At 45.9% G+C, this 24844-nt stretch overlaps 2 protein-coding genes across 2 annotated transcripts in view; one reads left to right on the plus strand and one right to left on the minus strand.

Annotated features, from left to right (window-relative positions):
• The window catches only part of LOC103716267 (UDP-glucose:glycoprotein glucosyltransferase), a 114367-nt gene that overhangs the window by 19657 nt on the left and 69866 nt on the right, over positions 1 to 24844 (plus strand). The gene's annotated exons all lie outside the window — the stretch shown is intronic.
• Positions 12974 to 16868, minus strand: LOC120104942 (MDIS1-interacting receptor like kinase 2-like). Its single transcript, XM_039116902.1, has 3 exons — positions 16671 to 16868; positions 13935 to 14015; positions 12974 to 13436 (listed from the first exon to the last, which is right to left on the minus strand). The coding sequence occupies exons 1-3, from the start codon at positions 16729 to 16731 to the stop codon at positions 13078 to 13080; spliced, it is 501 nt and encodes a 166-aa protein (XP_038972830.1). The 5' UTR covers positions 16732 to 16868; the 3' UTR covers positions 12974 to 13077.

Here is a 24844-nt window from a genome sequence, read left to right on the forward strand (position 1 = left end):
TCCCGAGAAAGTACTGTGAGGACGGACTTTCTCGTGGTCCGCCTGTCTTCGGCCTACAATGCTATCCTTGGACGACCAGGGCTAAATGCCCTCCGAGCTATAGTCTCAACCTACCACCTGCTCCTGCGGTTCCCTACCAACCAAGGAGTAGGCGAGGTCCGCGGAGATTAGATGGTAGCCAACCGGTGCTACATGGCGACCTACAAAGCAAAGCGATCGACCGAAGCATCAAGCCAGTAGGAGCTACTGGCCGAGGCGTCGACCCAAGCAACGGACCGCATGCTGCCTATCGAAACCTTGGACGTACGGGACGATCCTTGGAAGAAACGGGTAGAGCCTGGTGAGCTTCTTACCCAAATCCCTTTACTAGAAAGTTCTCCGGAACTAACCGTATAGGTTGGCTCCGGCTTGAGTTCCTGCGAAAGAGAGCGTCTGATCGAATTCCTTCGAGCCAACATGGACGTCTTTGCCTGGTCCCCCGCTGACATGCCGGGAATCGAGCCCGAGGTCATGATTCACCGACTCCAGGTGAAACCGACCTGCAGACCCGTGAGGCAAAAGAAACGAGGCTCCGCCCCGGAGCGGCAGCGAGCGGCGGCCGAGGAAGTGGACAACCTCCTCGAAGCCGGCTTCATCCGGGAGGTCTCCTATCCAGACTGGCTCGCCAATGTGGTCCTCGTGAAGAAAGCCAACGGAAAATGGCGCATGTGCGTAGACTATACCGACTTGAAAAAGGCCTGCCCGAAAGACAGTTTCCCCCTCCCCAGCATCGACCAGCTTGTCGACTCTACTTCGGGACATCAGCTGCTAACCTTCATGGACGCCTTCTCAGGGTATAATCAGATCCGAATGGCGTCCGAAGATGAGGAGAAGACGGCTTTCATCACCGACAAGGGCACTTATTGTTACAAGGTGATGCCATTCGGGTTGAAGAATGCGGAAGCTACATACCAAAGGCTGGTCAACCAAATCTTCAAAAACCAGATAGGCCGAAATATGGAGGTCTATGTGGATGACATGCTGGTGAAGAGCCGGACGGTAGAGCACCATGTGGCTGACCTCAATGAAGCCTTCTCCAAGCTCAGGAAGTACCAAATGAAGCTTAATCCTGCAAAGTGCGCGTTCGGGATCACCTCGGGCAAATTTCTGGGCTTCATAGTAACCCAGCGCGGAGTTGAAGCCAATCCCGAGAAGATCCAAGCGCTGCAAGACATGGTGCCACCGAAGACGGTCAAGGAGGTACAACGACTTACTGGGCGGGTCGCACCTCGGGCAGGCAGTTCGCCACCAATTTTGCTGCCAGCCGACGCCAACGGCGAACATCGGACTTCCTCCTGGACGTCTAGCAGAAGGAGGGGGAATCTCTTAGGGAGTATCTCGACCGCTTCATCGCCGCAACTTGGGAGGTACGCGAGCTCGACCAGTCGATAGCCATGTCGGCGCTAAAGACTGGGGCTCGCTCCTACAGATTCCTTTTCTCAATCGAAAAGAGCTTCCCGGCCGACTTCACCGAAATGCTGGCCCGGGCTCGGAAGTATGCAAAGGCCGAGGAGGCAATCGCCTCCAGGCGGGGTGCGACCGAGCAGGCTTCAAAGAAGCAAAAGAAGTGCCACGAGGAGCGTGGCCGCCAGAGGAGCTGATCCCCCCGCCGAGAGAAGATTCTCCCTCGGTTGAGAAGTCCGCCCCGATAGCGGGGACAGCTTCGACCAAGGTCCCCGCGGTAGCCCCGAATGCACTCGGAGAGGTACGAGAACTACACACCCATCAACGCACCCTGGACCGAGATCCTAATGGAGATTGAGGGTCGGGACTTTTTCCGACCTCCGCCTCCGATGCGGGATATAGGAGTCCAGCGCAATCCCAGGAAGTATTGCCGCTTCCATCGGGACCACGGCCACGACACGGAGGACTGTTTCCAGCTCCAAGACGAGATCGAGACGCTTATTCGCCGCGGGGTACTCAATCGGTTTGTAAGGAACCGACGTGAGGAAAGGAGGCCGGTGGAAAAAGCCGTGCCGCCCGAAAATCCAAATGACAACAGGCCCATCGCCGGCACCATCAATGTCATTGGAGGAGGAAGCTCGGCTGAAGAATTAGCCGAGGAAGGACCCCCCCTGAAGCGCCCGCGCACCTCCGAAGCCATCTCGTTCTCGAAGGAGGGTTTAGAAGGAGTTGAGACTCCTCACGATGACGCTGTGGTCATATCCATGGTTGTAAACAAGTTTCATGTAAAGCGGGTCTTAGTTGATAATGAAAGCTCAGCAAATATTTTGTATTACCAAGCCTACCAAAAAATGGATTTAGCGGAAAGCCAGCTTCGGAAAATAAATGCCCCGTTGGTCGGATTCACCGGGGACTCGGTCCCGGTTGAGGGTGAGGTCAGCCTTCTAGTCACGGTTGGTCTCGCCTCCCGAGAAAGTACTGTGAGGACGGACTTTCTCGTGGTCCGCCTGTCTTCGGCCTACAATGCTATCCTTGGACGACCAGGGCTAAATGCCCTCCGAGCTATAGTCTCAACCTACCACCTGCTCCTGCGGTTCCCTACCAACCAAGGAGTAGGCGAGGTCCGCGGAGATTAGATGGTAGCCAACCGGTGCTACATGGCGACCTACAAAGCAAAGCGATCGACCGAAGCATCAAGCCAGTAGGAGCTACTGGCCGAGGCGTCGACCCAAGCAACGGACCGCATGCTGCCTATCGAAACCTTGGACGTACGGGACGATCCTTGGAAGAAACGGGTAGAGCCTGGTGAGCTTCTTACCCAAATCTCTTTACTAGAAAGTTCTCCGGAACTAACCGTACAGGTTGGCTCCGGCTTGAGTTCCTGCGAAAGAGAGCGTCTGATCGAATTCCTTCGAGCCAACATGGACGTCTTTGCCTGGTCCCCTGCTGACATGCCGGGAATCGAGCTCGAGGTCATGATTCACCGACTCCAGGTGAAACCGACCTGCAGACCCGTGAGGCAAACGAAACGAGGCTCTGCCCCGGAGCGGCAGCGAGCGGCGGCCGAGGAAGTGGACAGACTCCTCGAAGCCGGCTTCATCCGGGAGGTCTCCTATCCAGACTGGCTCGCCAATGTGGTCCTCGTGAAGAAAGCCAACGAAAAATGGCGCATGTGCATAGACTATACCGACTTGAAAAAGGCCTGCCCGAAAGACAGTTTTCCCCTTTCCAGCATCGACCAGCTTGTCGACTCTACTTCGGGACATCAGCTGCTAACCTTCATGGACGCCTTCTTGGGGTATAATCAGATCCGAATGGCGTTCGAAGATGAGGAGAAGACGGCTTTCATCACCGACAAGGGCACTTATTGTTACAAGGTGATGCCATTCGGGTTGAAGAATGCGGAAGCTACATACCAAAGGCTGGTCAACCAAATCTTCAAAAACCAGATAGGCCGAAATATGGAGGTCTATGTGGATGACATGCTGGTGAAGAGCCGGACGGTAGAACACCATGTGGCTGACCTCAATGAAGCCTTCTCCAAGCTCAGGAAGTACCAAATGAAGCTTAATCCTGCAAAGTGCGCGTTCGGGATCACCTCGGGCAAATTTCTGGGCTTCGTAGTAACCCAGCGCGGAGTTGAAGCCAATTCCGAGAAGATCCAAGCGCTGCAAGACATGGTGCCATCGAAGACGGTCAAGGAGGTACAACGACTTACTGGGCGGGTCGCAGCTCTGGGGAGATTTGTCTCCAGATCGGCCGAGCGGTGCCTCCCATTCTTCAAAATCCTCAAGCGATCGAAAGATTTCTTATGGTCGGAGGAATGCCAGCAAGCTTTCGAGGAGCTCAGGCGCCTTCTCGCCTCCCCTCCGCTACTCACCAAACCTCAGCAAGGCGAAGTTCTTTACCTATACCTGGCCGTCTCCCCGGTTGCAGTAAGCTCAGTTCTGGTCCGGAAAGAGGACAAGCTCCAAAAGCCCATCTACTATACCAGTCGGGTCCTCAGGGACGCGGAGACCCGATATTCTAAGTTAGAGAAAACAATCTTCGCCCTGATCACTTCAGCTCGGAGACTCCGACCCTATTTTCAGGCCCACACTGTGGCCGTACTGACTGACCAGCCTATCAAACAAATCTTGCAGAGGTCGGACCGAGTCGGGAGGATTGCCAAATGGGCAGTCGAGCTCGGGGAGTTCGACCTCGAATACCGTCCAAGGCCGGCAATCAAAGCTCAGACACTCGCCGATTTCATCGTGGAGTGCACTTTGCCGGACGACCCTGAGACCCCACTCATGCCGACAAAGGAGACCCCGGGGCAGCCATGGGTCCTGTATGTGGACGGCTCCTCGACCTCGGGGGGTAGCGGGGCCGTTCTTATCCTTACAAGCCTAGACGGGGTGGTGGCAGAGCAGGCCCTACGCCTTAAGTTCCCGGCTTCAAACAATGAGGCAGAGTATGAGGCGCTCGTTGCTGGGCTCAAACTGGCGAAGGAGCTAAAAGCCGGGAACCTAAAGGTCTTCAGTGACTTCCAACTGGTCGTGAGCCAGATTTTGGGAGATTTTGAAGCGAAGGAGCCGTCGATGCAGAAATATCTCCAAAAGGTACGAGACCTCACATCCGCCCTAGGCTCCTTCAATATTCACCATATCACCAGGACGGAAAATCTCAGAGCTGATCAACTGTCGAAGCTGGCGACCTCCCGCATGAGCGAGCTCCCCAAGGCGACGGCGCTTGAATATCACCAAACACCCAGCATAGAAGAGCCTGAGCCGGCCGTGCATAGACACCGAGCCGAGCTGGATGGACGAACTCGTCGGCTACCTACAAAGTGAAACCCTTCCCAATAACGGGCTCGAGGCTCGGCGAATCAGGCGTCTAGCCTCCTGATTCATATTATATGAAGGCAAGCTCTACCGGAAATCCTTCACCTCTCCTCTCCTCAGATGCCTCCGTCCGTCAGAAGCAGACTATACTATGCGAGAGGTCCATCAAGGGATATGCGGGAACCATCTGGGAGGCCGAGCGCTGGCTCATAAAATTATGCGCCAAGGGTACTTTTGGCCCACTCTCCAAAAGGACGCAACAGACTTTGTCCGAAGGTGCGACCGATGTCAGCGGAATGCCAATATCCAGCGCCGACCCTCGACCCCGCTGACCTCGATTATCGCCCCCTGGCCATTTGCCCAATGGGGGATTGATATCTTGGGGCCTTTTCCTCTAGCTACCGGGCAAAGGACGTTTCTGGTCGTCTCCATCGACTATTTCACCAAATAGGTCGAAGCTGAGCCTGTAGCCCGGATCACTGAGCAGAAGATATGGGACTTCGTTTGGAAGTCAATAATTTGCAGATTCGGGCTTCCCTGCATCCTTATATCTGACAACGGCTGCCAGTTTGACAACATCCATTTCAGAGAGTTCTGCTCCGAGCTCGGCATCGACCACCGTTTCACCTCGGTAGCCCATCCACAGACAAACGGGGAGACCGAGGTAACAAATCGCAGCATTCTCCAGAGACTCAAGGCTAGGCTCGACCGATCCAGAGGGCAATGGGTCGAAGACCTCTACAACGTCCTTTGGGCCTACCGGACCACGTTCCGATTACCCACTGGTGAAACCCCCTTCAACCTGGAATACGGGACAGAGGCTGTTATTCCCTTGGAAATTGGTCTCCCCTCCCCGAGGGTGGAGCATTACAACGCCGACTCCAATTCTTCTCAGCTCAGGAACAATCTGGACCTCATTGAAGAAACAAGAGAGGTCGCCCGAGTCCGCATAGCAAGGTACCAGCAGAAAACGGCCCAGTACTACAACTCCAAAGTCAAGCCCAAGCTTTTCAAAGTGAGGGACCTCGTCCTCAGGAGAGCCGAAGCTTCTCAGCCCACTGAGCAAGGAAAGCTCGCCCCAAACTGGGAAGGACCGTACCGAATCGCCCGAGTACAACGTCCCGGAGCATATAAGTTGGAATCTCTCGAAGGGACCCTCATTCCACGAAGCTGGAACTCCGAGAACCTCCGGATGTACTATCAATAGAACCCCTAGGGGTCTCCAACACCCGAAAACGCGACTTTCGCCCCCCTCCTCTCTGTGCTAATCTATTCATAGTTCCCTTTTGATTATTCTACACTTTTCTTGACGGTAAAACATTTGTGGACTCCAAGAAACCCGACTAAGTTCGGATGCCCAACGAAGTTCGGATGCCCGACCAAGCTCGGAAGCCCCAGTTGAGGGGTTAACGCCATGCTACGTCAACGTCGAGCTCGGCCTCGATCTCCTTCAAAAACCTCGACTAAGGTCGGGATGCCCCATGTATCGACCGTAGAGTCCCAAACTCCCTCGACCTCGGGAAGCGTCACCAGGTCGACAGCGAGCCCAAGCTCCCTTGATCTCGTGCTCGATACCTCGACTAAGGTCGGGATGCCCCGTGTATCGACCATAGAGTTTCAAACTCCCTCGACCTCGGAAAGCGTCACTAGGTCGACAGCGAGCCCAAGCTCCCTCGACCTCGTGCTCGATACCTCGACTAAGGTCGAGATGCCCTGTGTGTCGACCGTAGAGTCCCAAACTCCCTCGACCTCGGAAAGCGTCACTAGGTCGACAGCGAGCCCAAGCTCCCTCGATCTCGTGCTCGATGCCTCAACTAAGGTCGGGATGCCCCGTGTGTCGACCGTAGAGTCCCAAACTCCCTCGACCTCGGGAAGCGTCACCAGGTCGACAGCGAGCTCAAGCTTCCTCGACCTCGTGCTCGATACCTCGACTAAGGTCGGGATGCTCCGTGTGTCGACTGTAGAGTCCCAAACTCCCTCGACCTCGGGAAGCGTCACAGGTCAACAGCGAGCTCAAGCTCCCTCGATCTCGTGCTCGATACCTCGACTAAGGTCGGGATGCCCCGTGTGTCGACCGTAGAGTCCCAAACTTCCTCGACTTCGGGAAGTACCACCAGTTCGACAGCAAGCCCAAGCTCCCTCGCCCTCGGAGGATCGGGGATAGTGCCAGCGCGGCCCTCCGAGATACTTGACAGCGACAACGAAACAACACCCGCTGAAATCTCCAACAATGGCAACATCTCCCGGTTCGCTGGTGTTCTCGAAACGGACCCCAAGCTAAAGAACGCATCTGAGAGCTGACCAAGAATCAAAGCGGCTCGCTTCAACACGGAGCTCCCGGTCTCGAAGGTGCAAAAGGTACATCCCATTCGGTACCTACTCCATTTCATTTGTTTACTCACGTACCGCCGGTAAGATCCCGAGTAAACCCGGAATTTCCCCCGACCAAGGTCGGGACCCTTCTCTGGATAAATCCAAGGCCGAGGTCCCACCGACCTCGTGCACGCTCTCTTCGTTGATGATCTCCATGATAATTTATATACAGACCCCTCCAAGTGGGGGCCCGGCTAAGCCCAAATACCGAAAGGTCGGCGCCGGCCCACAGTGACGGCCTCGACCTTTAATACTCTGGTTGAGTTTGGAAGTGCCAAGGCACCCATCATAAATCTTTGCCCCATTTGCTGGTACCTCAACTAAAGTTTGAGGCCAACCATCGCGAGGGCCCCAACAACAACGCGGTTTCGATCTACAGTCTCCTCGGAGACTGACCCCGAAACCTTTCGTAAGCTTACGACCGGATAGCCGAATTCAAAGGCTTAGCTGAGTTTCTCGAAAGGCAAACTAGAGGGCCTGACGAAACCCCTTCGGGGTCCAAAACCCGAACTTAAGGGCTCGGTAAGATTTGCATCCGAGCTCGAAGACTCGATGAATTTTTCTAAAAATCTAAGCTTGGAGCTTTCCCTAACGAATGCAGTCGGAACCTAGGCCTACGGGACTAAGGATTGCGAACCTAGCCGAGCTCAAGGACTTAGCGAATTCCCTTAAGGTCTGAGCTCAGCGCCTAAAATGCTATCCTTATCGGGGCTAAGCCTAATAGCTTAGTGAAAATGTCTCGAACCTAAGTCTACGGAGTTCGAGCCTGAGAGCTTAGCCGAATTCGGAAACTTAGAAAAAATTATTGCGCGAAAGAAAGAAAGAAGGGCGAATACAAATTGGCAAAAGATACTCTTTCATTAATAAAAAGCCCGAAGGTTGAAGTACAAAATTGAGGGTCGGCCGAACAACAAGTTTGAAGGCCGACCTCGTTTACAACAAGAAGAAAAGCAAAAGGAGAAACTAAGTCCTAGAGAGCGGCGGCTGCACCAGTATCACCCTCAAGGTCATCTATAGCGATAACCTGAGGGCCTTCCGCGGGCACTGGCTCCGAACCCTCCGCGGCGACCTCAGTCGGGGCCTCGTCAGTGGCATTCCGAGGCAATGAATACCAGAGTGTCTACTTCATGAATATGCTGCAGGAAAAATAGCAATGAGTAAGAATGAAGGAAATACCGATGACTAAGACCAAGATAAGAAGGCATCTTACCTGAGCAGTGTTACAATACGTTTGGTCGACAATCTCTTCGAGGCCGAGAGCTCCGAACTCGGCCCGGTCAGCTGGGAGCATCGCACGGCGAAATACAGCCCGCGCGACATCGCCATCCCGGAAGGCCGAGCTGCCCTCCGGGATCGGGGACTCTAGCTCAGCCGATCCCCCTTCAGAGCGCCCTCCGGCCCCTCAGGAACTCGCCCCGCCCGAGCCCATGGTAACGGGACGGGACGGGCCCGGAACCCCGAGGCCCCTGCTCGGCTCAGGCCTCGAGCGCCGCAGATGGATGACTGGCCGGCTCGCCCGCTGGGGAGTGGGAGCGGGGCGGGTCGGAGAAGACGAGCCCGACGCCCCGGAGCTCGAGCTCGCACGCTCGAGAACTGGAGCTCTGCCCCGGGAAGACCCGGAGGCCCCAGCCCCCGAGCCCCTCGCCTCGACAGGAGCAGAAGTGGCAGCCAGCCTGGCCTTCTTGCGGGGCTTGGGTACAGCCCCGCCGGTCTCGTCCGACCTCCTCTTTAGTCGGGCGAAGAGGGACGCATTGCTGGTCGGCATGTGAGGAATATCTGAAACAAAGAAAGGAAAATTTTTGTTAAGTATCGGACTAACGTCAAGAGAGCAAAGGAAAGAAACAGATGGGGCGAGAACTGAAAAATGAAGGAGCAGTACAACTGCCCTTACCCTCGGGGCGCGCCGAGCTCAGGCCGACGTGCACCAGAGCCTCCTCGGTCAAGAACTCGGTCAGAAGGATGTCCCTCCCGAGACTCCGCAGAGCGTCAAAGGCCCTCTGCTCCTCCACCGAAAGACCACTAAGCCTGTTCAGGGCCTTCAGCCCGGGACGCCCCCACCTCGGATCGAACCCCCACGAGAGCTCGGAAGAAAGAAAGAAAAATTTCCCTTTCCACTCATGAATAGAGGAAGGGGCACCTCGGAAGAGCGACAAGCCGCTCCTCCAGGCAAAGTATAACCACTCTACATCCGCCGGGTTCATTTTTAACATAAAACACCGGCGGAATACACTCACTGAGGTCGGGATCCCATGCGCAAGGCAAAGGGACGCAAACCTGACAATGGTCCTCCACGAGTTCGGAGTGAGCTGTGCCGGGGCGAGTTGGTACTCCACCAGCAAGTCATTTACGAACTCATGTAGGGAAAACCGCAGGCCGGCCCAGAGTGCATCGACGTACACCCCGACCCTACCTGGCGGAGGTCTCGTTACCCGATCCTCCGACCCTGCGAGTTCGAGACGAAACCCGGGTCGAAAGAAAAATCGGGAACGGACCAACTCTAGTTCCTCCTCGGTCAAAGTAGACCCAACCTCACCAGGACCAAGACCCATCTCGAGAGGAAAGAGGGGACGAAGGAAACAGCGAGAAACGAAGACGAAGAAAGAGAAGAGAGCAGGTATTTAAAGAAAAGAAAAAAAGGGCTTCCGAGCCAATGTGGGAGAACGACCTACTGTAAGGCCGCCGGAGACCGTCCCAGGGTATCGCCGGAAATCGCCTCTAAACGTCGCCGGGAAGGCTCAGTCGCAGTCGGGAGAGAAGAAAAGAGGAAGGACAACAGCGGTATCAAACAAGCGAGACCTTTCTAGGGCGAAGTCGAGGGTTTATATAGACCCTCCTGACAGCTCAGATCGGCGGGGCTAAAATCCGCCTCCCGTCCGGATTGCGCCACATGTCAGCCCCGAGAACTGAAGCAGCGCATTTATTCTAGACGGACGCCTCGGATACGGGATCAAGGCGCCGTCCCATCGGATCTCGGAGCCCCATCATGAGCCCGCTACTCGAAACAACCTCGAAGGGCGAAAGGGCATCGCCTCCTCTCCCCTCATTAAAAACGCCCCGAGGCGCGCGGAACGCCGGCATAATTTAAACCTCCCTAACCCCCACTGCTACAATAAAAGCAATTACTTCCCACGTCCCAGCTCGCTAGCAGCTTGTACTCGGAAGTCGGGGGGTAGTGTTGAGGGAAATACAAGTCACCCCAAAACATCTGATTGGAAGCGTCCGACCTCGGGCGACCGACCTGGCGCCCGACCCCGGACGACTGACCTGGCGCCCGACCCCGGACGACCGACTAAACCTTGGAACGTCTGACTTAGAGAGTGCCCGATCTCTGAAGACATCCGATCCCCAGCAGTCGGGCCTCACCAACTGCTCGCTACTGTCACATCCTCCTTCGGCCCGATTTGAGACCACGCCTTGGGCGGCTTACTCAACAATTAATGCGCATGGTCTCTGCAGACCTCCGGCTTACTCAACAATTAATGCGCATGGTCTCTGCAGACCTCCGGCTTACTCAACAATTAATGCGCATGGTCTCTGCAAACCTTCGGCTTACTCAACAATTAATGCGCATGGCTCCTGCTGTCTGCGGATCTCCAGCCCTCCATGGCAAGTCAGCTCGGCTGCGTTCAGTCAGCCGCGACAGCTCCCTGATTTCGACCTCATCCTCTACGGCAAGGCATTAATTCACATGATCGTACACCAATTCATGCGGCGTGCTTAGTCATACGGCAACCTGGTCCCGTCGCATCACAGGTAACCCAGCACCCCACTATAAAAGGAGAACCCCTCTACCATAAGGGGGGCTGGACGCAAAAACTCTAGACATATTCCCTCTACTCATATATTTCCTCTCTGACTTAAGCATCGGAGGGCCGGCGCCGGAAACCCCGGCCACCGGCTTCTTGCAGGTCTTCCGGAGGACGCCGCCCGCCGACAGACTGCTGCCACCCGCAGCCCACTGATTCTCACCGGAGCTAGCCGACGGCCGCCCCCGGGTCCAGTTTCTAGCAACAGATTAGTTGGATGGAATTTTTCTTGATGGAATCCTGATCCAAAATGAACCACACTCTTCCCTGGAGGCTTAGTCCAATCAATGAAAATTTAGCCAATTTCAGTCTGGGTTCAGTTTAACCCAAGCCATTTTGAGCCCCACACTTATGGATTTTCACCACTGTGTTCTGCTACCTTTACATTGCAATGTCTTTTGCTGTGAAATGGTCAAGTCATTAGAGAAAACATTACAGTACATGAGGAATCTTGAATGAGAACATGGGCATATCAATATTGAATGGCCGAAACGATGAGATGGTGACATGTCCCAATATATAAAAATTGGGGCTAAATAGGCTTTCTTTAAGGTAGTATGGTCGCAAAACAATACTATTGTAGTTGAAAAGCTCTATACTTCCTTCTTAGACTCACATCATCATGTATTTTAGATGGCTTCTAAATTTGCAGAAGGATATGGTAGGCATCTACTTGCACCTAAGTAACATCTTTAAGAAATCCCGACTGACTTAGATTCAGCTGCTGAACTGCCTCTCATTTACTGGCTACCATATTGGCATTACAGTCTCTTAGCCGTAGCAAGATCTATAGTTGCTGGTGCAAAGTCTATTTTGTTTGAGATCATAACCTGACAAATTCTAGCATTTGTGTTCAATTAATTCGCTCTGGAAGGGGAGCTTAAAAATTCACTTTTGATGGCTTCATCTTCATGAAACATTTCATTAGAATGTTAGCATGTGAAAGTAATTACAAACTTTTTTATATTTAAATGCATTTCTGCCGAAATGCAAATGTAATGTATCAGTTGGTGATTCTCATGGATTGTGAGGTGCTCAGACAGATCGGAAAATATGCTTTTACTTTGTTTTACTGTTAGTAAATTCCTTTAATTTCTCTTCAAACCATGACAAATTTTAATGTTTGATAGTTAACTGAAAAGGCAGTTCCTATTCCTTCACCTCCACAATTTTTATTGTGCTACAGATGCTCTCTCTCCCTCTCTCTCTTTTCTTTAAATATCAAGTCAAAGAGGCAGATCCCTGCAAAACTATTATTTTCTATATAGAGCTTGAATAGATTAAAATTTATACTTAAATTAGTTTAGAGTATTTATCAGAGAAATTACTTTGGTTGGCTTTTATCTGGAAGACTTTGATTCCATCGGGAAGTTTTGGCATCAGAATTTTTACGTCTCTTGACATGTCTTCCATGTCGTGTCCTAATGGTTTAGCCATATCTATTATTGGCTAAGGATTGTTTTGTCTTCTTTATGGATTCCTCAAATCTTTCTCTTTCCATTGTCATTCTTATTTTCTTTTTCAATATTTATCCAACCTTTAAGTAAGATTTAGAAAGTTATTTTTTAAAAAAAATATTATTTAAAATACATTAATTGCTAATTCTTCTTTCAAGAGTCCTACTAGAAGTTTATCTCGCTAGTCAATTTGACAATTGACAATTGACTTTGACTATGCATACAATTCTAAAAAGAAGTCACCTTTGTATTTAGAACTTTCTGAATACTGGCATGGTTATATCACAATGATCCCTCAGAGTCTTTTGTTATTTCCCCCCCCACCCCACCCCCCCCCCCCCCCCCCCCCCCCAACCCACCCTTTTTACTACTTCTAGATCCATCAAAAAAATCATTCCACTTGAAACTATCACATGGATCATGGCATCGTAGGCCATCTATCAAGTGATGACATTACATATAAAAAGAAAGGTAAAGAAAACAATGTATGTTGGGAAAAGGGAGGAAGTGAGACACTTCCCTTAAATTTGTTGAAAAGAGTAGTGAATGGGAACATAGAGTGGAGGTTCACATAATGGTTTTCTAGAAGATAAAAATAGAAAAGGAGTTACAATAACTTATTCCATGCAACATGAAAGAACTACATAAGATTTTTGTAGCTATTAAGTACTGCATCTATGTTAAAAGCTCCACTAATTGACATAATTTAATTGAGTTGAATGGCTCATGAATAGTTGGAATGTTGTCGCTTATGAATAAGTGAGATATCCTTTGCATGGTTGGTCGTGCTTGTGGTTCTACACGGATGCATGAAAATGCTATAATAGCCAGCAACGTCACTTCTTTTACCATATAAGCTGTAGGAGGTGAGATACGTTGATCTAACACATCACTGAATAGCATCTGCTGGACGTCTGATGATGATAGGGAGGAGACAAGATCACCTGGATGCGTTCCCATTATTACTTCTAATATTACTATGCCAAAGCTGTATACATCACATTTCTCATTCGCCCTTGTCATGTACGAAAGCTCTGCAAAAAATTAAGAAAGGAATAATCTTTTCGTTTCCAATTTAAATAATTTTTTTACAACATTGCCAAAATCTTGTCTCCAAACTTAATTTATATATTAATTTTTGGAAATGCTTTGATGTTTGTAAAGTAACTGTTATTATTGATTAATTAAAGTTTATGCGTAGTAATAGTTTTTTTTTATTTTCTTTAAATGATTGCTAGCTAAATAATATGATCATCATTAGAAAATATTAATTATCTATAGGCACTAGTTTGCTTTTATTTAAATATCTAAGCTCTGGTATGATCGTATGGATAGATTCAAAAATGAAAGAAACAATCATTATCATAGGTTCACTGAAAAATCTCGATTTGGCAAATATATACTAATCCTATTTTTCAAATGCATGGTAAGCCACATAAGACATCAAAATAGAAAAACAAAGCAAAGTATAATAATATATATAACAAATAGAATAACTGCAATAAAAAGGACAAATTGGAAGAATGACTTACCTGGGGCAGCATATCCAAATGTGCCTGCTAGTGTGCTCCAATTTGATAAATCAGATTTCAGAATTCTTGCAGTGCCAAAGTCTGAAAGATAAGCCTTAAAATTTGAGTCTAATAATATATTATTACTGGAAATGTCTCGATGCACTATGGATGGATTGCAGTCATGGTGTATGTATGATAAAGCATAGGTCACATCTTTAATAATATGAGCTCTTCTCTCCCAATTCAATTCTTCTGCTGTTTCTTGATTACGAAGGATGCTAGCTAAACTTCCCTTCTCAATGTACTCATATATAAGAAATTTACAACTTGAACTGGAGCAAAACCCATGAAGTTTTACAATGTTACGATGTCGAATTCTGATTAATGCTTGAATCTCGCTTTGGAAACTTTTCTCATCAAATACTTCTTCCTCCATCATATGAAATTTTTTAACAGCCACCACTTGTTCCATTGGAAGTTCTACTTTGTAAACTTTGCCATATGTTCCACACCCGATGCAATATTTCTCATCAAAATTTTCGGAGGCATTGATGATGTATTCATAAGCAACTCTTCCATCAAAATTTAATATTGAAAACAGATCACCAATAATAACATCAATATCTTTTTTCTCTGTAGGTTTTCCTCTCCTATGAAGAGCAGCAATTATTATAGTAGACAGACTGAAAAGAACCAAGCTGCCCACTATAGGAGTGATAACAAAGAGTATAATGTGTTTTTTAGTTGAATGATGAGTGCTTACAGTGGTTGATCCACAAGAAGGCAAACTTGGCGCCTCACCACATAAACCCTTGTTATGGATAAACCACTCTGCTGGAGCATTTTGAAACAATTTGCTTCTCGGAACTAGGCCCTCCAAATTGTTGTACGATACATCTATTGATGACAAACTCAACATGCTTCCAAAAGATGAAGGAATGGCACCCGACAGATTATTGTGGGACAAGTTCAAAGATATTAAAAATGCCAAACTTGCCAGTTGTGATGGTATCTCTCCTCCAAAAAAATTATGGCTCAGATCAAGTAAATCTTGCAATCCTTTTAACTCTCCAAGTTGAGACGGAATGATCCCATCAAATTTATTTTTGCTCAAATTCATCAAGCGAAGTTTAATACAACCCTCTAGTTGTGGTGGTATTGGGCTGCTGATGTCGTTGTTAGATAAATCCAACATTTCTAGATTGGATAATTTTCCAAACTCCGAAGGAATTATTCCAGATATTTTGTTATCACTCAAAGTCAGGTTAAACAATAAGCTCATGGTACCTAACTCTCTTGGTATTTCTCCTGCAAGTTGATTTGAAGAAAGGTCCAGGACTTGTAAGTGAAGCAACTTTCCGAATTCGGGGGGTATGTTCCCAGTAAGTAGGTTTCCTGAAATCTTGAAGCATGTCAAATTTTGAGAATGTGCCCAATTTGGTGTGATCTGCCCATATAATTGGTTGTATCTCATGTCAATGTAGGATAGATTCGGGTATATCCCAAAGTCTTCGGAGATATTTCCTTTAAGCTTGTTTCCTTCAAGGCGGACTCTAAATAAGCTAGTGCAATTTTTTAAACTTCTTGGAATGGGGCCCTCAAAGTAGTTGTTTTTCACACCAAGATATTGAAGCATACCTCCTTTACAGATCTCTGAAGGTAAGGAACCTGAGAAATTGTTGTTAGATACATCTAGAGCGAAGAGGTTGGTATGATTACCTAGTTCTTGGGGCAAAGAGCTTGATAAATGATTGGTGTGAAGGTACCAGTGGTCAAGCATGGTGAGATTTGCTAAAGTGGAAGGGATGGAGCCTGATAGTTGATTTATTGCGATACTTAGAATACGTAAGTTCACTAGGTTGCCTAATTCATGAGGGATGGTACCAAATAAATTATTGTACTGGAGGTACAAGGTGTCAAGCTTGGTGAGGTTTGCTAAAGTGAAAGGGATACAACCTGATAGTTGATTTTCCGAGATGGCTAGATAAGACAAGTTCACTAGGTTGCCTAATTCATGAGGGATAGTGCCAGATAAATTATTGTCAGTGAGGTCTAAGCTGTCAAGCATGCTGAGGTTTCCTAAAGTAGAAGGGATGGAGCCTAATAATTGATTTTCAAAAATAGATAGATAATATAAGTTCCCTAGGTTGCCTAATTCATGAGGAATGGTGCCCAATAAATTATTTGCGTTAAGTACCAAAATTTTGAGTTTGATGAGATTTCCTAAACTGGAGGGGATGGAACCTGTTAAATTATTATGTGAGATCCGTAGATCCAACATGTTGACAAGATTGCCCAATTCTTGGGGAATATTACTAGAGAACTGATTTGTGTAGAGTTCAAGGAATCTTAGGTTGGTCAAGTTACCAAGGGTCGAAGGGATGGGACCAGCGAGATTGTTTTCGTATAAATAAAGCACACGTAGACTCTCGAGGTGGCCAATCTCCGGAGGCAGTGTACCACCAAGTAAATTATGGTAGAATTTGAGGGAGGTCAGCTTGGTCCAGTTAGCGAAGAAATAAGGAGGAATCTCACCAATGAATTTGTTTGAAGAAAGGTCAATCTCAATCAGGTTAAAGAGGCTAGCGAGAGCGAGGGGCAGATTGCCAGAAAGGCGATTATGCGAGAGATCGAGGGAGATGAGAGCAGAAAGCGTGCGTATGCTAGCCGGGATTGTTCCAAATAAGTAGTTGTGTCGGAGGTGGAGGCGAATGAGAGATGGGAGGGCAGAGAAGTTGAGGCCGTCGAGCTTACCTACCAAGCCTGCACGAGGTAGGCTGATGCCCGTGATCACAGCTCGGCCTCCATTCTCCATGCAGGTGATGCCTTGCCATATGCATGCGTTGTTGGAGAAAGACCAAGAACCGAGTTGTTGGGGGTGTGAATTTTGAAGGGTGGATTTCCAATGGAGCAGAACTCTTGCTTGGGATTCAACGATTGAAGAAGCAGTGGTCACAGCAACTGCCGTTGTTGAGGAGCAGTGAAGAAGGAAGAAGGATAGCAGGAGAAGGCTGATTGATAGATGATTTAGAGGGAGGGATTGGTATTGGATTTGCCTACGACTAGGATCCATAATTAATATGGCTCTCTAAGTGTTCCGTACGTGGTTTCTAGTTCTGCTGGTTGGTACCGAAATGGGGAATGGAGAGCCCTATTTATAGACTGAGGGAAGAGGTATTGCTTTGGAGCAGAGATGCTTTGGCATGCTAGCGATTGTAGAGGCTTCAAACTCGGAGTTTTCGAGAGATATGGTGACTTCTGATCAAAACTAATGTGCATATTTCTTTATGAGGCCATGAGAGTCGCCCATGATTGCGAAAGTCGCCCATGATTTGGGGAGGAGAGGGCGACGAGGTTACCCTCCAAGTTGATTGAATTGTTTTACCCCCAACCGAAGCTCTTACTTTTCACAATTATTTCTCTAGTTCCATTCAAAAAAAGAGTAACAGTTACTACTGATTATGAGGGAACCCCAAACCATCCAAAAAAAGAGCAACAGGTACTGCTCGAACAAAAAGACGTAACCAGGCAAATCTGAAAATAGAATTTGTAAAAAAAAATATTTACATGCAACAAGGAGCAATGAATGGAAGCCTCCGAAATATAGACCGCAGGGGATGGACACGTTCCATTGCTCCACTGAAAATAGGGATCTGGAGAAATCTTGTATTTTTTCAGAAGAAGCTATTGTCAAAGAGCCCGATCAGCATTGGCTTGGAATCCATAGAGCTCTAGGAAACTCCAAGAGTGTCGGGTGATTTTTTTTTTGGCTTGGTTGATTGGTGCTGAGGTGAGGATTGGGTGCCTTTTTACATGCAGGGGCATGCGGCATCTAGCTTTAGTGATTTCCATGCGATACATTTGCTAATTAGCTTTAGTGATTGCGCAGAAGCATGTTGCTTGGTTGATTAGCTTCAACTGACTTTGATATGAAGCATGTTTAATTTCCATGCAATACATCTCCTGCATAATTGCATGCTTTGCTGTCCTACCCTCTCCTTTAGTGATTTTGAGATCCAACACGATGGTTGGCCTGTGGTAGTTTCATTTCATCAAGCTGATGAAATTGTTTGGAGCTTTTTAATTCAAATGATCGACAAAATCAACTTACACATAAGCAACTATCTTTTATTCAATCCATACCAAAGTTATAGGACAAGCAACATTTGCATGATTGAAATCCTGTAATTCTCGCAGAATAGATTTCCAGTCAAGAACCTAGTCCTACTGGGCGATGCATCGATGTCCCATGATGGAGAAAGTCATGTGGAGGAAAAGTTCCAATTGGAAAAGTATTCTATCAAAAAAGGTTTGATGGAATACTTTTATAATCTGATAAAACCTTCAGAACTTATTCAATTGGAAACAGATAAAAAGTTCCAAGAATAGCCACAGGAAACGGTGCTTCTCGAGATAATGCCTTTTTTGGGTACATTTCTTGTTCAAATGGAGGACAGGTTGCTTTGGGTCTGATCAACTATATGGCCGTCCGCTCTCAATGAGTTTTTTCTTGGTTCTATTGGATATTTCTAGGATGGGGTATCTGTTGGTGATTCTTGTGGATTATGAAGAGTTTAGATAGCGTAGAACATGATTGTAATTTGTTTTTGTGAACTATCTATTACTATTGCTCATTTGTTACAAAAAAGTATGCAATGCAAGTCACCATCTACTTGCAGTTCTCTCTTGCATTCCATCACCAGGACAACGTCTGGGACTTTGACGGGGGCTATATATCAGCCCTTGCAGCACGCTTTCTTTGCTTTCCGTATCCTTCCAAAAAGCTTGCCACCTGTTTGCCATATATTTCTCCAAGTCAAAGTCTCCCCTCGAACCAAGAAAAGACCAGAGCATCATGACTTTTAACTTTCAAGGTTCAGATCTTTATTCAATTGGAAATAGATGAAAAGTTCCAAGAATAGCCATAGCGAAACGGTGCTTCTCAGGATAGTGCCTTTTATGTTCTAATTAAATACTTTTTTAGTGTTTGTAATGAGATCCACGGCTGCCGGTGCAAAGCCTATTTCGTTTGAGATCATACGCTAACAAATCCCTGCATTTGTGTTGATAAATTCGCTCCAGCAGAGGAGCTTAAAAATTCACTTTGGAAGGCTTTTCATTAGAATATACAGTGGCAAGTAAAAATAATAAGAAGCTTTTTTATATTTAAATGCATTCTTGCCAGATGCAGAGATAGTGCATCTCTTGAGGATTTTCGTGGATTATGAAGAGTTTAGATAGCTTGGAGAACATGATTGTAATTTGTCTTGATAAACTATCTATTACCATTGCTCGTGCATCGCAAAAAAGCCTACAGTGCAAGTACACCATCTACTTACAATTCTCTCTTGCATGGCATGACTTCCACCATGAGGTTTGACAGGGGCACATATCAGCCCTTGCAATGCGGGTTCTTTGCTTGCCATGTCTTTATGAAAAGCTTGCTACCTGCTCGCCATATGTTTCCAGCTGATAGATAGAAATATTTTCTTCTAGAATTCTATTACAACACAGATCTTCCATCTTGAGTTAAAATTTTCGCTTATCCATTATTTTAATTTAAAACTCATCTTCTCTAACGTAAGAATTTAAAACCTGACAAATTTCAGTATTTGTGTTTGCTTAATTTGTTCTAGCAGGGGAACTTAAAAATTCATTTTTGATGGCTTCATCGTACCTTTAACTAGAATAGTAGCAAGTAAAAATAACAGCAAACTTTTTTATATTTAAATGTGTTCATGCCAAGATGCAAAGATAGTGTATCTGTTGGTGATTCTCGTGGATTATGAAGAGTTTAGATAGCTTGGAGAACATGATTGTAATTTGTTTTGGTAAACTATCTATTACTATTGCTCATGTGTTATAAAACAGTATGCAGTGCAAGTCCACCATCTACTTGCAATTCTCCCTCACATGGCATGACTTGCTTCTTCTTTACCCAGTCTATCACAGGTGTGGGGCCTCATGAATTCCACCATGAGGTTTGACGGGGGCAGATATCAACCCTTTTCTTTGCTTGCCGTGTCTTTATGACCGCCTACTTGCAATTCTCTCTTGCATTCCATCATGAGGACAACGTCTGGGACTTTGACAGGGGCCAGATATCAGCCCTTGTAACACGGTTTCTTTGCTTTCCGTATCCTTCCAAAAAGCTTGCCACTTGCTCGCCATATATTTCCAACTGAGGTTCTCCAAGTCCAAGTCTCCCCTCCAACCAAAAAAAGACCAGCATCTCCATGATCCTCTGCCTCAAAAATGAATGTTTGCTAGATTTACTTGAAAGGAAACAAGCTATGAAGTGGATGAGGCTTACCCATTTTTTGCCCCTTTTCCTCTCCTTTTCTGTGATTACTCATGTTTTGTTTTGGGGTAAAGAACTTTGAAGATTCCTCCCGCATCATTAATGGTCAGATGGCTTCTTTTGCCTCCCTTATCATCACGAAAAGAAAAAAAAAACTCTCTAATTATATTGTGGTGATGGAAAAGTCAAGGAGAAGAACAATTACCCAAATTTCATACGCTCAATTAGATTAGAAAAAAAAAAGTCAAGCAGGTGATCCTCTTTTAGATTAGAATTGATGACACCCACGTCTTTTTCCTCTCCTTTTTTGTGATTACTAATGTTTTGTCTTAAGGTAAATAACCTTTCTTTTTCTATGATTACTCATGTTTTGTTTTGGGGTAAAAAACTTTGAAGATTCCTCCCTTATCATTAATGGTCGGATGGCTTCTTTTGTCTCTCTTATCATCACAGAAGAAAAAAAAAACTCCCAAATTATCATATGGTGATGGAAAGGTCAAGCAGTCCATCGTACATATTAGATTAGAAATTTAGAGGCTTGTAGATGCCAGCAGAGCCAAAGGGTGATTGAAAATTGAAAGGAGACTTTACTAGGCAATACATCGATGTCTCATGATCAAGAAAGTCATCCATGATGGGAGAGTTGTCCGTGATGGAGAGAGTTGTCCGTGATGGAGAGCAGAGAGGAGGGGAGGGCGACCAGGTTTGATTGAACCCAAGATATCTTAATTTACATGGCAGTGTCCTTTGCTACGAAATTGAATCCAAGACACATAAGCAGTCATTGGATTTCTAAGACCTGTTCCCATCCTAGAATGGCGTTGGAGATGAGTATGCTTGTGGAGGCACATGTGGTATTGGTTTAATAGAAATAACTAATTTTGAGTTCGTTGAGGTAGTATATGAAATCTATAGGAAGCATTTCCAACATAATGCTTTGGATAAAGGCATAGATCATATTTATTTTCTTAAGTCATCCAAAATGAAAGTTGATCTGAAAAAGCAAGTATCAAACTTCTCGTTTAATAATCAGTAGTTGTATCACAGCCATCCATCAAATTCTCCTGCCATTTTGATCATTTATTTGCTTTACATATAATGGGATGGTAGCGGCGCTCATCCTTTTGGGATGCGCAATAATAATCAGATCTTGGGGAGAAAAAACGCTGAATATTTAGCCATCCCAAAAATTTCATTAGCCATCGTCGGCACATGAAGTAGTTGCATTTAGTCGGACTGCTACCATCAACGAATTATACCATGTTTAATTAATTCCATTCATTGAATGCGATGGATTCAAGTTGAATAGTGAGCTCATGCCACTTAGGGCACTTGATATTTTCATTGGCTTCGCAGTAAATTCTTGTTATGCTGTAACAAAAGCGCTTTCACAAGCAGCATACTTTTATGTTGGACAGAGATATGCAATCACACTTTCTATGCTACAGGGAATGACTGAGAGGGAGAGAATAGAGTAGTTCATGATAAGTATTGGCTGCTGATCAGTCGACAGGAGAAAAACCGCAGTCCGAGCTTTGTCCATAACAGCTCAAATTTATGTCGTTCCAAGAATATCTTGCTATAAGCCATGACAAGCAATTTTATACCAACAATTGGATGGAAGCCTACAATTCTTATTGAATGGATAAATGATTTTGGGTGACTTCTTGTCTGCTCTTCCCCCCTGGAGAAAGATTCTCAAAATAATGTCACACTGTTGTATGGCTGTTTCACTATCCCAAATTCAATCCACTTAATTTCTACCATCTTGAGTCTCTTATCAATATTATGCATTATAATACTTGCTCCACTAGATGATTTATAAAGCACAGAAAAAGTTAGTCTCGGGTGCCAAAACCCTGGGGAATAGTCTCTTTTGTACCATGAGGTCTGACAAGACTTTAGCACATCAATGGATCTTGTTATCATCCAAGGCCTCCATAATGTTGAAAACCATGTTGAAGGATAAGAAGCCATCCATCTTTCCATACCACCACCAACTTCAAAACCTTGTGAATGATAAGCAATCGTCTGGTTTTCCATCATACAGGAAACGGTTGCTATTAACCCTGAGGAATTTTCTGAAGACGAAGAACCAGTAAGGTGCAAAAAGTGAATTTGTCTATATTAAAAAGTATCTATGCCCACTTCTCTTTGCTCATCTTTTAAGTTGGTAGAATACATAGCAAGATGCTGATGTAAAAGTTTAAAACATGTCTCATCTGGCAAACAGGATTTACAGACATACTGTAACAACCCAGGATCTCACCCAAAATGGCTAGTCGGAAGTTATTATTTGGGTTCCTTGATCCTATATAAGTACCCAAGATCTACCCAGCGAATAACCGATGTGGGACTAAACACACGCCCGCACGGGTCCTCACATACTCCCTTCGTTCAAGCCCTGACGTCCTCGTCAGGCTAAGGGTTCCAATCTAATCACAAACACCACGATTGGCTCGTGGTCAGCCCCAATGGATCCATGCTGCAGTGTCTCCTAGTCCACATAGGTTATGGGCCGAGTCCACTCTGATACCATTTGTAATAATCCAGGACCTCACCCAAAATGGCTAGCCGGAAGTTATTATTTGGATTCCTTGATCCTGTATAAGTATCCAAGATCTACCCAGCAAATAACCGATGTGGGACTAAATACACGCCCGCCAGGTCCTCATATACTCCCCCCGTTCAAACCCTGACGTCCTCGTCAGGCTAAGGGTTCAAATCCATTCAAATCTAATCACAAGCACCACGATCAGTCCGGGGTCAACCCCAATGGATCCATGCTGCAGTGTTCCCTAGTCCACATAAGTTATGGGCCGGGTCCGCTCTGATACCATTTGTAACAACCTAGGATCTCACCCAAAATGGCTAGCCGGAAGTTATTATTTGGGTTCTTTGATTCTGTATAAGTACCCAAGATCTACCCAGCGAATAACCGATGTGAGACTAAACACACGCCCGCACGGGTCCTCACACATGCAAAGACGTTCAAGAACTAGTAATTTAATTGGGAATGCAAAGCATTATGTTTGTGGGTCTCCAGTCAGTCATTTCCCTTTCCTTGTCTTTGTTCAGATAACTAAGGAAGCTAACTGTAGAACTCAGGGCGTTGAACAACATCAATTTATATAGAAGTTCAAAACAAGGAGATCGAGGCATTAATGCATTGTAGAACCCCTCAGATATGCTCCACGCCTTCAGTTTACAAAGCTGACAGCCAACGTATAACTTGATAATACCAAATCAACAAAAAATAAGAGAGAAGAAAAGGAGCAAAGGGGAAAAGTTAGTAAGTGCAACGAATTAGATAACTTGCCCCAGCATAAATATTTGCAAGAATGATGATGGATCTTGAAACAGAGAGGTGGTAAGGAGAGGGGAAAATTCCAATTTTTTGTTCATGGACAGACAGAGTAGTTAACTGCCTGAATAAAAAGTACTGACGAATTTAATGGAGGTAAAAATAAATTGATACAAAATTTGTCTTTCTTTCGACTCTAGAATGAATTTAGCGAACCATGGTCGGCAAGAAGTGAGTGCTGCCTCTCGATTGCGCGTCCTTATTGACTAATAATCTTTATTGAAGAATTTTGGTTTGGTGAAATTAGAATCATTTATCTATTGTTAAGACGACCCATATCCTAGCCTAATCCCAAGACCAGATTTTTGGTCCATCTCTGGAAAATAATAATTCAAAATTACTGAAAATCTATGTAATTAAGGATGCAATCTAGCTTCAAGACACAAATTTACCAGACTCAAGTGTGTGTTCTTGAGTCATAACTGCTGAAAAGAAACTGACTTTGTTTGGTTGAAATTTGAATAGTCAATTATGTCTTAATAGCATAACTAAAACAAAACAAACTGTTAATTTAGCTTCAATATTAGATTAGAATTATGTAGAATTCATTCATAAGAAAACATAACAAAAAGGTGCCATACAATTTATGTGATAATGACCTTTTCAAAGCAATTGGTGACAACCACATCTTTTTCCTCTCCCTTTCTATTATTACTCAAGTTTTGTTTTGGTGTAAAGAATTTTGAAAATTCCTCCCTTATCATTAATGGTTGGGTGGCTTCTTTTGCCTCCCTTATCATCACAAAAAAAAAAAAAAAAAACCTCTCTAATTATCATATGGTGATGGAAAAATCAAGCAAAAGAACAATTAGCCAACTTTCATACACTATTAGATTAGAATTAGATTAGAATTGATGACACCCACATCTTTTTCCTCTCTTTTTCTGTGATTACTCATGTTTTGTTTTGGGGTAAACAACTTTGAAAATTCCTCATCATTTTCCTCTCCCTTTCTATGATTACTTATGTTTTGTTTTGGGGTAAAGAATATTGAAGATTCCTCCCTTATCATTAATGGTCAGATGGCTTCTTTTGCTTTCCTTATCCTCACAAAAAAAAAACTCCCTAATTATCATGTCGTGATGGAAAAGTCAAGCAGTCCATCGTACATATTAGATTTGAAATTTAGAGGCTTGTAGAAGCCAGCAGAACCAAAGGGTGATTGAAAATTGAATCGCACATGATGTCTCATGATTGAGAGAGTCGTACATGATTGAGAGAGTCATCCTAGAGAGGAGGGGAAGCGACCAGGTTTGATTGAAT

The sequence above is a fragment of the Phoenix dactylifera genome, chromosome 2 (assembly GCF_009389715.1).
Source record: "Phoenix dactylifera cultivar Barhee BC4 chromosome 2, palm_55x_up_171113_PBpolish2nd_filt_p, whole genome shotgun sequence".
In the NCBI taxonomy this organism is placed as follows: Eukaryota; Viridiplantae; Streptophyta; class Magnoliopsida; order Arecales; family Arecaceae; genus Phoenix; species Phoenix dactylifera.

What these genes read in the sequence shown, in the direction of transcription:
- LOC120104942 (XM_039116902.1), bottom strand. Translation starts at nt 16,731, where the DNA reads ATGGAGAATGGAGGCCGAGCTGTGATCACGGGCATCAGCCTACCTCGT. An exon ending in ACCTCGTGCAGGCTTGGTAG is followed by an intron (nt 14,016 to 16,670) that starts GTAAGCTCGACG and finishes CTTATCTTTCAG; the next exon opens with ACTTTGGCACTGCAAGAATT. An exon ending in ATTTGGATATGCTGCCCCAG is followed by an intron (nt 13,437 to 13,934) that starts GTAAGTCATTCT and finishes AATTTTTTGCAG; the next exon opens with AGCTTTCGTACATGACAAGG.